The sequence below is a fragment of the Trichechus manatus genome, unplaced genomic scaffold (assembly GCF_000243295.1).
Source record: "Trichechus manatus latirostris isolate Lorelei unplaced genomic scaffold, TriManLat1.0 scaffold00251, whole genome shotgun sequence".
Taxonomy (NCBI): Eukaryota; Metazoa; Chordata; class Mammalia; order Sirenia; family Trichechidae; genus Trichechus; species Trichechus manatus.
The window spans coordinates 503,478-518,171 of record NW_004444187.1 but is presented as its reverse complement, the minus strand read 5'-3'; the positions used below and the strand labels follow the sequence as shown (position 1 = coordinate 518,171).

At 43.0% G+C, this 14,694-nt stretch overlaps 1 protein-coding gene across 1 annotated transcript in view; it reads right to left on the bottom strand.

Annotated features, from left to right (window-relative positions):
- CTTNBP2 (cortactin binding protein 2) overlaps positions 1-12,495 on the bottom strand; it is a 152,671-nt gene extending 140,176 nt beyond the window's left edge. The window contains exons 1-2 of the mRNA XM_004389629.2: positions 12,389-12,495; positions 1,569-1,676 (exon numbers count right to left, since the gene is read on the bottom strand). Of these exons, the coding sequence (XP_004389686.1) occupies positions 1,569-1,676; positions 12,389-12,469 (189 nt within the window). The 5' untranslated portion in view covers positions 12,470-12,495. The remainder of the gene's footprint in view (positions 1-1,568; positions 1,677-12,388) is intronic.
- Between the last annotated feature and the right edge of the window lie 2,199 nt (positions 12,496-14,694).

Here is a 14,694-nt window from a genome sequence, read left to right as displayed (position 1 = left end):
TACTACAATTAAGTTAAAAAGAGAAATGCACACAGTTGCTAAGGTGGCACATGGACTCCACTGAAGACTCACAGATTTGTGTGAGCACAGGGCAATTCCACGGTGCTGATGCCTTTTACAAGTTAACAGAGAGGGACAGGGGAATACCTACGGTGGAGCTGGAGCCCTCCACCTACGTGTGGTCTCAAGGGGCTGCACTACTGGCCTCAGCAGGGGACTGTGCCCTTGTAATCTCCTTGGGCATATGGTCACACGTTATGGTGATATCCTGCCTTAGCATTTCTCCCAAAAAGTTCACTCAAGAAAATACATATCAGCAAGCAATGCACACATTCCAAACGTGGAACAAGGATGAACGCCTCTCACAATGAAACTGTGCAAACGTCTCCTGAGCAAAACTTGTCACTAAAAAAGCAACACCTTTAACCCAATGTTGGCTTGCAGGTGGTGTAACTTTCTGAGGCAACTGTTCTCTGACATCAAACTTCAGGTTTGTGACAATGTACTGAAGACATTATTTCAGGAGCTAACTCCCCCTTCCCTGCACAACTGTCTTCTCACCACGTCTGCCTTCTCCATTGTGTCTGACCGTGTCCACCACTACTACCTTCTTCCCTAGGGGCTCCTGTCACAGGCAATACTTTTTCGACATTCTATAGATTTTCATATGTCACAATAAACTCCTTCAGAAAAAGTTTAAGGAAATGCCCCCTGGTGAAATAAAATGAACTCATATGTCAAATATAATAAATATATCCCTCTTGGTCAAATGACTAAGACCCAGGAAATTCCTGACTATATACAAACAAATAATTAAACATAAAAGAGGACAAAAACTTTAAATTTGATTCACACAAAAAAACGAGTGCAGTATCAAGAATACCCAAATAGCAAACTCTGCATCAAGAAAATTTAATCATATTATTTAAAAAAAAATAAAACTTTATCAAGCCACTTAAGTAATACATAAGAAGATGTTAATTCTTGGCAATCTCTTATAGAAATGTTTCAAAATTACTGGAAGATCAGACAAAATTTTTTTTTTTTAATATTTAAGATGTGTGTGTATATATACTTTTTAACTATTATGAGCTTTGGAAAATAAATCATTTATAATTTACATTGGAAGAAAAAAAATCTATCACCACACTATCACTTGTAAATGATTCTCTTAATTTTCCCTCACTGTCCACACTTGTAGGATACCAAATTACCAATATTCTGAAAACATATGTCTCTAACCAAATAAACACGTGAAGCATATAAGGATTTCTGAGCTATTACAGTTTACTTCTCAAGGTTCCCATATTAAACAGTTTAGTCTCAGTCCCCATCATGTCAATTACTATCCAATTCCAGGTTTTATTTGGCTTATAAAAGTTACGGGTTGATGTTGGGGTGAGGTGTGTGGGGAGAAAAACACATTTCAAGCTGATGTAGCATTTTAAACCTATTTGACTAAGAATAAATAAATAAGAATCTTTGTCACTGGCCTTTGAGAAAAGAAAATGACACACGGAGTCTGACAGAGCAATGGGATCCATTCCCCTGAGAAGATCCTTTCTTACCCTCAGGGCCTCGATGACAAGGTCTCTGGCTTCCAGTTCGCCTTCCATCACGCTCAGGAGCATCCGCAGGTCGGACTTACTGAGTGTGTCCACATCAAACTCTTTTTTCTGCAAAACAAACAAAAAAAGCAATAAAGAAAGCTATTCCTAAGAACAATGCACAGATCCTCAGGGTACACAACAGATCATTTTTATCCCTGATCCCTGTTGCTCAGCCAATCCAAGAGGCACTGGGGCATTGTTCAGCATCAATCCACGCTCTCATCTTCTAGGAGGAGAGGTAAAAACCACAATGCCAATCTCCCAAAATCTCTCCTTTAAGGAAATTTATTTTCCCGGCCTGTACACCTGGATTCAGGGTCTCCCCAAATTACACAACACAAATTTAAAGTCTCTGGTGTTTATATCTAAACAGGCCCAGTGCATGCTGAGCAGAAGTTGCGAGTGCAGCAAAGAAAGCCCTGATGTGCACCTAGAAGGGCCCCGTCATAAAGCCACCTGGGAGGTTATTACGAATTCCAGGACATGCAATAATAACAGGTCATGTTTATGAACACTCTCCAGCAGAGGCCACGAGTTGGCAGCTCGCAGGCCAAGTCTGGCCCACAGATGTGTGTGGCCTGGGCCAGAGAGCGGTCTGTTTTTGTTTTTTAATTTGGCCAGCATTTAAAAAAGTCTGAAGCCGTCACAAAAAAGTCCAGATCCCTGGCTTCTTGTCAAAATCCTGATGACCGGGTAACCCCAGATTCACATTCCCACAGGGCAATAATCTGCAGAGCCAAGCAGGAGCTGCACCCTTTAGGAGGAACATGCCTTTTACTTTGCCATAGCGCACTCCCCGCTTGAAGACACACATGCACTTTTAAGAGGCCTGGCTCACTACCCATGTTCGGTCATCTGGATCCTGTGGTTAGCTGAGTTTGGAACCCCTGCTATATAGTTATCACAGACCTTTCTCGTGCAATGCATCTGTAGCTTCTTACTGTTCTATAAGGCAGGCTTGTAGGGAGCATGCCTGTTACATAGAGAGGGAGCTGAGGCTAGAATAAGCGAGACTGCCATTGACCTTGAGGTGGCAGCACCAGAGCCTTGGGGGCTGTAATTCCTCACCCAATGCTCTTCCACTTTGCCCTCTTCCCGACACCCCTTCCCAGGGTGACCTCACCCAATCTCACAGCTTTAAATCCCACTGATACGCCACTGGCTCTCAACTCTTTTGTATTCCACACTGACCTCTATCCTTACAACGTTATAAGTAAGTCTTCTGACCTCCATTTTACAGAAGCTGAGAGAGGACTAGTTAGTGTGTTCAAACCTGGGCCTGGGTGACTCCAAAGTCTAAGCTCCTTCCACAACACACATTCTGCTCCTCCTTTTGTGGGATCATTTTACAAACCCAGTCACCATCGTAGGAGGAGAACACATGTTCATCCCCAAATGTCTCATCATTCCCAACCTCAGAAGCCACCATGAGAACATTCTAGAACATTACTTTACATTTGTATAGCACTCCATGGTTTCCGAAGTATTTTCAAAGCACCGTATCATCATGGCTCTTCTTTAGTTAAGAAAACCACAACTCAGAGAAGTCAGGTAACATACCCAGAACATATGGCCAGTGGCAAAACTAGGATATAAAACCAGTGCCATAACATGGTTGACATTTTATCAGCACTGTACCAACATTCTAAAATAAGTTCCCTGAGATGAAAATAGTGCTGTTCTATCAATAAGCCAGTAAGAACTAGTTTAGCACCTATGTGTTTGACTCCACGCTAGCCCTATGAAGACACAGAAGTAAACATAGCGAAGCCCACATATGATTCCAGGGGCTTTCAAACAGGCATGTTCCAGAACTGGTCACTTGTCAGTTTCAAAGGAATCTTCTGGAAGGAGATAATAATGGTATAAAGGGAAAAGGGTACTAATGGTTCTCTGAAGAAAGTTTTTTAAAAGCTCTTCCTCTTGAAATTAGTACTTTTTTCACGTACACTAGACTAAGCAGATATTTGGAAAGGCAGGAGCTAAAGACAGAAGAAGGAAAAAGAAAAACCTATAGCAAGACTACAGGATATGTAGTTCTGGTAGGCCTCTGCTTAAAATGTTAACTTAGAGCTGTTCCCTGTGAATAGACCAATCCAATATAAAAAACTCACTGCCGCTGAGTCAATTCCGACTCATAGTGACCCTACAGGACAGAGTAGAACTGCCCCATAGAGTTTCCAAGGAGTGCCTGGTGGATTTGAACTGCCAACCTTTTGGTTAGCTGCAGTAGCACTTAACCACTACGCCACCAGGGTTTCCAAAGTCCAATATACTAGGACTCAAATTCTGCTCCCACTATGTAGTGGTGTCATGTAAGTTCTTATAACCCAACTGTTCTCAAACAGAGCGGTGCCTAAGAATCACCTGGAGATCTCGTTAAAATGCAGAGTGTTGGGCCCCACCTCTGGAGATCCTGATTCAGTAGGTCTGAGATGGGGGCTGTGAATTTTCCTTTCTAACAAGCTCCCCAGTGATGCTGATGTTGGTACAAGGACCAGCCTTTGAGAAGCTGTGTTTAATAACCTATCCTAGTCTCTGTTTTCTCATCTATATAATAGAAATCTTAACTCTACCCTGCAGAGTTCTTGTGAGGATTAAACAAGAGCACATAAATGAAGTAAGTGCTAAATAAAGGCTGGTGTCTGTTATTACTAAAGCTGAGAGCACCCAGATGTTTAATGTAGGGAGGAATGGGATATTGGCCATAATTCTATGTCTTTGAAAATCTACTAGCCCAAGTCCAATAAACTCAGTTTATTGACGAGAATGATAGACAGACTCTTTCATCCTGGTTTTACCCACTGAGATGGGATAATAAGCTGAAATTTGAATGTGCTTTAGAGGGTGAGGTTTTATTAATGTTGCCGCTGGTTGCGCTGAAGATTTTAATTAATTGTGCATTTTATTGTCCTTGTTTCCCCGAAACTTCATAAGCAAAGCACTCCATTTTGAAAGCTAATAAATTAGAAAGACATTGCCAGGGCTCTGATTTGTATTAAGGTCAGGAGAGCTTGCCCTGGTTCCATCATCAACAACATCACAACATGTGACCTGCAACCAACACTTCTGTTTTTCTATGAATTACCATCAATAAAAAGGGAAATTCATTAAAATAAAAAAAACACTGTTACAGGGGTTCTCGCTAAGCCATACATTATGTTACACAACACATCTTAAAAAAAAAAATGTCTCCCATCACTATGCATTAAGTGGTATTTTTTTTTAAAAAAGATATAGTATCCCTGCCTGCCTGTCTCTTTCTCTCTCCTTTACTCCATTCTTACCCTCCACTAAAACTCTACTAACTCCTGGCCTTCAATAATAAAACTATTATAATAATATTCATAAATTGCCATTCTCCAATACCTGATGTTTCCATTCCCTATTCTGACAAAACAGGGTAAAAAGAAAGCACGTGAAAACATGCTAGAGGTTTTAAGACTCCAGGTATTTTATAAATAAATTCAGAGTATTTTGATATTTTTAGAAAAATAAACAAATCCAGAGGCAAAAATCACAACTAAAAACAATATTCTCATTTCATGTGAAGTGGCATTTATCAGACTTAATTATTGTAACATTCATATAAAAGTACTCAGGTATAGAAAAAATAATTATTCTAGTCTCTCGGTTTAAAAGCAAAAGGAGTTGTGCTAAAGCATACAATGTTTTAAAAGACTATCTTAGAATCTACTGTTCAAAAGAAGATAAAAAAACAGATTCAAATGGTGCCGCTCACATAAAAAATTAAGATCTCATCAAGGCACCCATGGTCCCCCCCTTAAAAAAAGTCACAACAAAAATGTTCACAGATTAAACTTTATTATTGCTGTACTTGTTTTTCCCAACTTAAAAAAACAATGAAAATCCAACTCTCATTTTTAGTGATGGAAAGGCACATACAAAGGAAAAATTAAAAAACAAAACAAACAAAAAACCAAGCTGCTAGATTTTAACTCCACAAGCCACTCCTGCCTGTCACGTTTACCAGGAGAAGGACCCAAGGAAAAGCACTTCTTTAACACCTAGTTTTAAAAACCTGGCATAGACATCTTAAACTAATCCAGAGCCTGGTTACCAAATTGTTGGGAGATAACAACAATAAAATATATATAAATACACAGACAAACAGACATAGATAGATGGGCAGGCAGACAAAAGACAAGACACAACCCCAAACTATGACTGTTTAGCACAGCCGTTTCCAACTGCTCTGAATTACTTGGGGTGGGAAGGGCATTCTTTAGGCTTTTCTCATACAAGCCCAGTGAGAGAGCAGACAAAACAGAACCTGGATGGATTAAGTCATCTTAAATTGCCAGAACTGAATACAGGCCAATACCAAGTTTCTCCACCCCCCACAAAAAAAAAAGTCTAAAATACTGGGTTTATGTGAGGAATTCAACAGTTACAGCCCAACAGGGTCAGAAGACCCTCACCCCACAGCCTTTAAGAATTAATGGAGTCAGCACACCGATGGCCGCTGAAAGCCTGTAGGAGATATTATGAGCCAGAAGTGCCTCATATCTTTGCATGAGTTCTATCAGGGCTGTTCAGTGAAAATTTGGGAGCCCAGCAAAGCCAGACTAGTTCTCTGGGTATTCCCACAAGCTTGGAGAGCCTCTTCTCCAGTTTGAAATCCAGTAGACTGTGTTTACATTCGATGAATGTATTTAACATGGGAGGGAGGTGGGATACTTAAGCAAGCAGCAGACGGACTTGGAGGCCAGCCAGGCCAGGAGAGACGTGGTTAGCCAACAACCAGCAGTGCAGGGCAAAGCCATTTCATCTCTTTGGTCTCACGTTTCCAATCAGTAAAATGAGGATGTAGTACTAAGTGATCTCTAATGTCTCTTCCAGTCCCAAAACGTCCTGATTTCATACACCATCAGGATAACTGGATTAGAGGACTGAAGAAATTTAGGTCATTCCCTGAGCCTAAAAGCCTTTGAGAAGTACTTGAGGAAAACTGATTTAGCCTCTTTGCTCAGAAGTTACAGAAACTTTTTTTCCCTAATAGTTCATGCTGATAATAAATAATGCATTTAGAACTTTCTATGTAAGCAAGATTTATGCTTTGGAGATGAATAAAGGGCTGTAAAGCAGGGAATGCAATGAAATGCATCGTGAAATTTCAAAAAGATCAAATTTGAAGACTATCATTAACATAAGAACAATGGAATCAGACTTTCCAGACATATAGAATATTCACTACTTTAAGAAAATGTGAATTTAGCCAGTTATAAGGGTCTTCATAAAGAAACTACATGAAGAAATGCTCTCAAAGTATTTTCAGATCTCTTACTTCTTGCTTTGCTACTATTATCTGTATTTTTTGGATTTCCCTCTCCACAAGGAGGAAAAAGTTTCATGAGAGGGTTTAGCGCTTCCTAACCCTCCTTCCTCCTCCCATTCATCTGAAGCCCATATTTCTTTAGGACATAGCTCAAATCTCACTTTCACATGCTGTTCCAGACTCCAGAAATCTCCCATTCTCTCAATTCAGTGTTAAGAGTCTTTTCTATTCCTTCAGTTGGCAATTAATCATGTCCTGTGCCTTGTGCATTTTTTCACAATATTAAACATACTTATCTCTGTTAACTATTTTCTTATCCCTCTAGATGTGTTAAGACAGCAAGGGTTATTCCATCTTTACATGGCTTTATTTAACATGTGTGCCCCATCCCCAACTTTCGGTATGTGTCCATTTTAGGTGGGGAAGAGGCACTGCTCCTTCTTGTTGTTACTGTTAGTTGCCGTCGAGTTGACTCCGCCTCATGGCAATATCATGTGTGCAGAGCAGAACTGCTCCATGGGGTTTTCCAGGCTGTGGTCTTTCGGAAGCAGACTGCCAGGCCTGTCTTCCTAGGAGCCTCTAGGTGGGTTCAAATGGCCAACCTTTCAGTTAGCAGTTGAGTGCTTAACCATTTGCACAACCCAAGGACCCCCACCCCCACCTGAATTCTATTCCCACACTTCTGGGCAGGTGCAGAATATTCCAAAGTCTTGCCTAACTTCCTTCTCCCTGTCCTATCTTCCTTTTTTTTTTTTTGTTTCTGAATTTCTCTTTAATGTCCTCTCATTTGTCCCCTCGCCCACACTCCAATGGGTGATGCAGCCTTGATGATCTCACTGGAAGAATTCAAGATGACAGGGGGGTAGTCACTATCCTACCACCATCCACAGCCTCAATCACTGTTTTGAAGAGAATCTAAAGGGAAAACTAATAGTGTTAAAAATTAAAGAAATGAACAAACAAAAGGAAGTATGAGATATTGAGAAAAGAAGCCTGAAAAGAAGCAGAAAAAAAAAATGGGGGAAAAAAAAGAGAATCAGGGTCATCTTTCTAAAATAAGAAAAGGTCTAATACCTACAATGTTAATTATTGCAAATCACAGGGCAATTGTTTCCCTATAATCTCAGAACACACAAAGTAAATTTTCCAATTGGCAGATCAACATTAAGTGTTTGGACACAACTTCTTGGTGGCCTTTCACTTTCATTTATTCATTCAGTATCTGTGAACTGCCTACCACATGCCTGGCACTGTACTACGCAACCTTTGCTTTCTTTTACTAACAAAAGGACACAAATCTTCTTGAAGAAGGAGGCTATTCTCTCCCAGCCACGGTCTTGCTGTCCACACGATCGCCAGCATATATTTTTAAACCGCTGACTAAGCACTAAGGCTGTGAAACATTTTCTCACCTCATAAAGTTAAGGGAAACACACTAGGATGGAACAAACTGGCAATCTAGCCTTGGTATAGATTCCATCACAAGGACGACAAATGTTTTTCTCCAAATAAAACTGCTCCTGCAAGAAATATAACAACAACAAATTCCAAAAACAGAGCCCTGGGTTTGAGAGACCAAAAAAAAAAAGTTGTTGCCAGTGAGTTGATTCTGACTCACGGTGACCCCATGTGTGTCAGAGCAAAACTGTGCTGCACAGGGTTTTCAATGGCTGAGTTTTCAGAAGTACACTGTCAGGCCTTTTTTCCCACACACCTCTGAAAGGATTTGAACCACCAACCTTTCAGTTAGTAGCCAAGCTCAAATCTTTTGTGCCACCCAGAGACTCCTTTTACAAATAGAGAACCTATTATGAGGAAAAAAGTGAAGAGTGAAAAGTATCACAATGAAAACAGTTACATCCTAATCTTTGGGGACTATTTCAGTCAATTTTCTCAACTTCTAAGCTATTTTTCTAAAGCACACATCTGAGACTGAAATTGACACCTCTAAACTCAGCTTCTAAATCCCTTCACATATGCCCCAGGTCCCTTCACCTCTCATAGCCCTAGGTACCAGCCACATTTGCACACTGCTTCCTACCATCTCCCAATCCAAGGCCTGCTTATATCTCAAAGCCCAGTTTAAATGCTACCCCTTCTGTGGAACATTTCAAGATCCTTCCACCAGGAACTCCATGATTCTCCCTCACGAGACTCCTAATGCAAAGCATGTGTGCCTCTCATGACACCATCACCCCCTCTAACTTGATTTTCTGGGGGCTGTCAAGTTTGTACTACTGCAATGTGTTACTTCAGGGCTACAAAGATGTTACTCATGGTGCCTCCATCTCTGTTTAAGTGTTCAGTAAATGTGTATTAAATCTGGATTGTTTCCTATTTAAAAACTTTGCTGTGAATCTTTCAATATCCTATCGCTGCTGCGTAACTATAATGTAGTTTAAAAAAAAAAAGGCTTAGCAAAAGTGGCCAGGAAGGTTTTCACTGCATTTGCATTCAGTACTGTCACCTGGAAAACAAAAATTTCAAAGTGCCATTTGTTATTTTGTTTAACATCACTGTTGTGCATTTTTAACAAAATCATTGTCCAAGTTTTTCCTTGTCACAATCACCATGGCAACAAAATTTATTCCTATTTTTTGCATATTAACTGCTCTAGAAAAGCCAGAATGGCAAGAATGTTGGTTGGCTTCCCAAACATAGCTCTAAAAAGACCTCCATTTTCCTTTCACTCCACAGTTTCTTGGTGACAATAAAAAGCAGGAAGATTTCTGTTTTCCATACTGCCTTATCCGTTAGGAGTTATTTTCAAAGCAGAAATAGCAATATGGCCTATAAAAGTCATCACATTTGGCTAAGGTGCTGAAAATAACCCAGGTCTCCTGGCATGGTTCACAGCAAAGACTATTAATATGATCCTACTGAATAATGTAGCTGTTACCATTCTTTACACTTGAGATGCTTTCAGGATTTAAACAGCTAAGAACGAGGATCACAAACTAAATTTAAAACACACCACTGAAAATCATATAAAACTGAAAACTATAAATTAAACTTGTTTCTAAGCAACAATCTAAATAGTCAAAACTTAGTGAAAACACTTCCTTTCAAAAATAGCCTACTGCTTTGGAGGCTCCACTGGCTGATTACTGCCAAATGTATATATAAAAATGAACATGTAAACTGATTTGAAATGAATCAAAATCACTAAAACACAAAAAAAGAACTGTTCACTAAAAATACTCAAAATTGTTTTAAGTCCTCAGTTGGCAAAACCTGAAAAATGCATAAAAATGCCTTTGATTTTTAATCATTAGGCAAGGAGCAGTTATAATGACAAATACCATTCCTCTACCTAGCTTTTCTTTAATTTAAAAATCACCTTACAGGTCAAAGTGGCTGATAGGAGAGAATCATACCTTACAAAATCAAAACTATTTGGAAAAGTAAAATAAAATGCCCAGTTTACAGCATAAGAAGTCATTGTCAAACTTTTACAAAACAGTCAAAAGTTATAAAAAGCTACTATATGAAGAATCCTTAGCGCATCTTGGAACTTAAAAGGATTCTGTGGAAATAACGAAGGAGGTTCGCTTTCAGATTTTCCATGGCTAGTCTCATTATCACGGGTGAACGATCAAATCCCCAAAGATCAGTAGTGGAAATGAGACTTCTGAAAATTTTAAACAGCAGAGAGGGAACCATGACCTTGTTAACACAAAAATCTGCCCCACGACCAAGGTTGTTTACAGTCTAACCAAATAAAACTATACATCAGCTACAGACCATAAATCAGATGTTTGCGCTTGGTTTAATTGCCAGGAGGTGATTAAAATACTGAGAGCAGCAGGAAAAAAAGCTCATTCTAAATAGATTAAATATACGATTAAATACACAAATTTAAATATACAAATGTAACCTTCCTGGTGAACAACTGCAACGGGTTTTTTTTTGGGGGGGGGCAAGAAACACACGCGCCACACACACACAGACACACACAGACACACAGACACACACACACAGACACACACACACACAGACACAGACACACACACACAGACACACAGACACACAGACACACAGACACACACACACACACACTTTTTCTTTCTCCTCCCAGTCAGTCCCTCCTTTCACCATCTCTTGGGGGTGAAGGCACCCAATCATTTAAACCTCCCAGAGAGGCTTAATAGCTAGCTTCCTTATTGTACTTCACAGAGGGAAACGGATTCACAGCATCACAAGTGGGCAAGTTTCATTTGAAATCTTAAAGTTCTCATTTTCCACGCAAGAAAATGAAAAAAAAAAATCAATTTTCCTAAAAGTTGCAAATCAAAACTTGCCAGTTTCCCAAGTGGAAATCAACAGACCTCCTCCTCCTCCTCCGTTTTTCTCTCCCCCGCCCCCCACTGCCCCCTCTTTCTCTTTTCCTTCCCAGGCTCAGCTCCTCTCACCCTCAAGTATCTTCCTCCACACCTCTCCCTTTCCAAAAGCCCTACCTCCAAGAGGAGGAGGAAGTTAAAGCAGCCCTGGCTGTTTACACCTGGCCGTGCCCTCTTCTGCTCGCGCACCGACTCCGCTAGGGTAGGGGCACGGACAGAGGGGGCGTCCACGCTCGGCTCCCTCTATCCCACCGCTGTCTTCTGCGGGAGTGGGCCAACGGTGGGAGGCGCTCCCGGAGCCGCCTTTCTTTGCAGATCCTTGCAGCTCCAGCGAAGCTGCTTCTCAAACCCTGACCACATTTTCCACCCAGGACGGGGGACCAACCCTCCCCCAGGTAGGGGCTGGAACCAACCAGCGAGTCTCTGTGCACGGGGATATTCAGGGATTGAAAGTGGGGACCAGGAATAGATGGAGACGCGTTTGGCGTCTAGACCCCAGCGAAGGAGAACAATGTGTTGATATCCGTGATGACCCTCCACTTCGCCCAGGCATCGCCTCGGAAGAACGCGACGACCCCACAACCCCCAGTGAAGGGGCAGCTAAGACCCAAATCGCCGGCACTCCGCGGCAGCACCGCGCACAGCTGGGCACAGGGTCCCTCCCCACGGGCCCCCCAAAGGCAAAGACACACACGAGAGGCATCCCCACACCTGCTCGGCGGTGGCCCGCCCCTCCCCCCGCCGCAGTTTCCCAGGTCCGCTGAGAGGTGCCAGGCACCCCGAGACGCGCGCTTACAGCCACGCGAGCAGCGAGGCGAACAATGGGGGGTCAAGTTCGCCAGCAAACACCCCCCCAGCTTTCACCACTGGCCAAACCCGACCGCCGCAGAGTGGGCGTCGGGGTCGCGGGGAGGGCGGGGCGCACGCAGGGAGCCCGAAGAGCCAGGCGGCCGGGGCCGTTTCCCTAGAGGCTCGGAACAGGCAGGAGGCGTCCCCAGCCCGGGCGGCCTCGGGCCACGGGGCAGCGTGAGGAGGGGGCGCCCCCGAGGGGCCTGGAATGCGGGTCGCCCAGGGGATGTGAAGCCGCGCCCGGGCCCACGTCTACACTCGCTCCGCGCCCGCCCCGGGTACTCGGTTACCGCCGCCTCTGCCGTGGCTCCCGCCGCGTCCTCCGGGGCGCGGGAGAAGTCGGGCTCGCAGCTCGCGCCGTCCGTCGCCATCTTCCTGCGCTAGCGGATCCGAATGCGAGCTCGAAGCGACGGCGCCCGACTCAGCTCTCTCCGCGCGGGCGGCAATTAACCCGCTGCTGGCCGGCGGCGCGGCTCTCGGGCCCAGCCGCGCTCCGCCTTCCTCCCGCCGCCTTAACCCGCTGCGCGCCGGAGCCTGCGCGCCCGGGCTCCCGCTCCCCAGAGCCCGCCCAGCCCCCGGGCCTCGGCCCTGCGCCCTGCTGCCGGCAGTCATCCGGAGCGTCGAGGTCCGAGAAATGGACACAAGCCCAGGCCCGGGGCTGGTGCTGCCCGCATATGGGGGAATCCAAAAGACCCTGGGTGAAGGAGAGAAAGAGCTCAAGACGTGCTACAACCGCCAAGCCCCACCGAGCCGACCCTGCAGAGACTGGATGAAATGTCAGGCCTCCTGAATCTGAATTCTCTGTAAGATCAAGGAAACCCTTCACTCCATCCCCGTTTATCCCACCCACCGCAAGGAAGAACAGAAGGCACCCTTTTCTTTTTTCTTAAATTTCGGGTTTTTTGAGGTTTTTGTTTTTCAGCACTGCTGTCAGGGTGCGTTTACCCCTCCCTCCTCCAAAAACCATCAACTAATTCACAAATCAAAACGAATAATGTGTCCTCTTTTATTACATTGCTCTCCAGCCCCTCAGAATGCATCTTTCTGTAGAATATCCTTTTCAAGGAAGGTGGCACGGGACCCTTTTCTGTTCTTTGACCCCAAGACTGAGGTCTTTTCTAAAAGACTAACCAAGAAGTGTTAAATGCCATCCCTTTTAAAAGGAAGCTCGACTTTCTGAGAGAATACGCACGCGCACACACACTAAAAAACCTTTATAAAAATTGAGTTTATGGGAATTACAGGTCTCAGGTTTTTCAGGAGATAATGAGTTAGTCTCAAACTCTGTTTTCCCTTCCTTTATCTGATTCAGTTCCTACCCTTTTCTGCCAGTTCCCAGAATGTGAAAAATCTATCACCCTAGCAAGACCATATGCTATCAGCCCTTCTTAAATCACTAGATCCCTAAAACTGTCTTGAAAGCACAAAATCAAATCGAGGCATAAATCTGTGTCTCAAGGAAGTAAAATCAAGCCACAACCAAATCCTAGACTTGAAATTCTGGAAGACAAATGACATGAACTGTTCAATCCAAGGGCTACAGATAAAAGTTCATTTTTTAAAATGGCAGACTCCTAATGAAAGGTTTTGGCATTTTAATCGCTCCACTTTCAAAACTGGATCCAAATATGACACAAATCAGGGCAGAGAAAATCTTTCCTTTGAAGAGCCTGAATGGGGTTGATTTTAAATTAGATAAAGAGCAGTTATGACAAATACCATTCCTCTACCTAGCTTCCCTTTAATTTAAAAATCAGTCTATAGGTCAACTGTGGAAAGTTTTTTCCCAGAAGACACCTACATCAAGAGAGAACTTGCACCTGGAATCCTGAGGTTAAGGGTCAGAGGCCTGGAAATCACCTCTGGGCTATCCTGTAAGCAGAGGTGCTCATTGATTTATTTTCTTTGACTTTACTCTGACAGCTGCTCCCTTTCTTAGTTCTTTGGTCTCCATCGCTGTTCATTATACTGCTTTCTTTTATCAACTGTTCTCTCTGAAATTGCTCAATATTAGAATAATTAGGCTGCTTATAAGATGAAAACAAAGCATCTGACAGTAAAAGTTAGATGCTGATCTTACAACATGGATGAATCCGGAGGGCATTGTGCTGAGTGAAATAAGTCAATCACAAAAGGACAAAATATTGTATAAGACCACTACTATAAAAACTCATGAAAAGTTTTACACACAAAAAGAAACAATCTTTGATGGTTATGAGGGAAGAGAAGGGTAGGAGGGAAAAACACTCAACAGAATAGTTAAGTGGTAACTTTGGTGAAGGGTAAGACAGTACACAATACTGGGGAAGCCAGCACAGCTTGTCCAAGGGAAGGTCCTGGAAGCTCCATAGAAGCATCTAAACTCACTGAGGGACCAAATTACTGGGCTGAGGGCTGTGGGGACCATGATCTCAGAGAACATCTAGCTCAATCAGCATAACATAGTTTATAAAGAAAATGTTCTACATTCTACTTTGGTGAGTAGCGTCTGGGGTCTTAAAAGCTTGTGAGCAGCCATCTAAGATACTCCACTGGTCTCATCCCTTCGGGAGCAAGGGAGAATGAAGAAAACCAAAGACACAAGGGAAAGATTAGT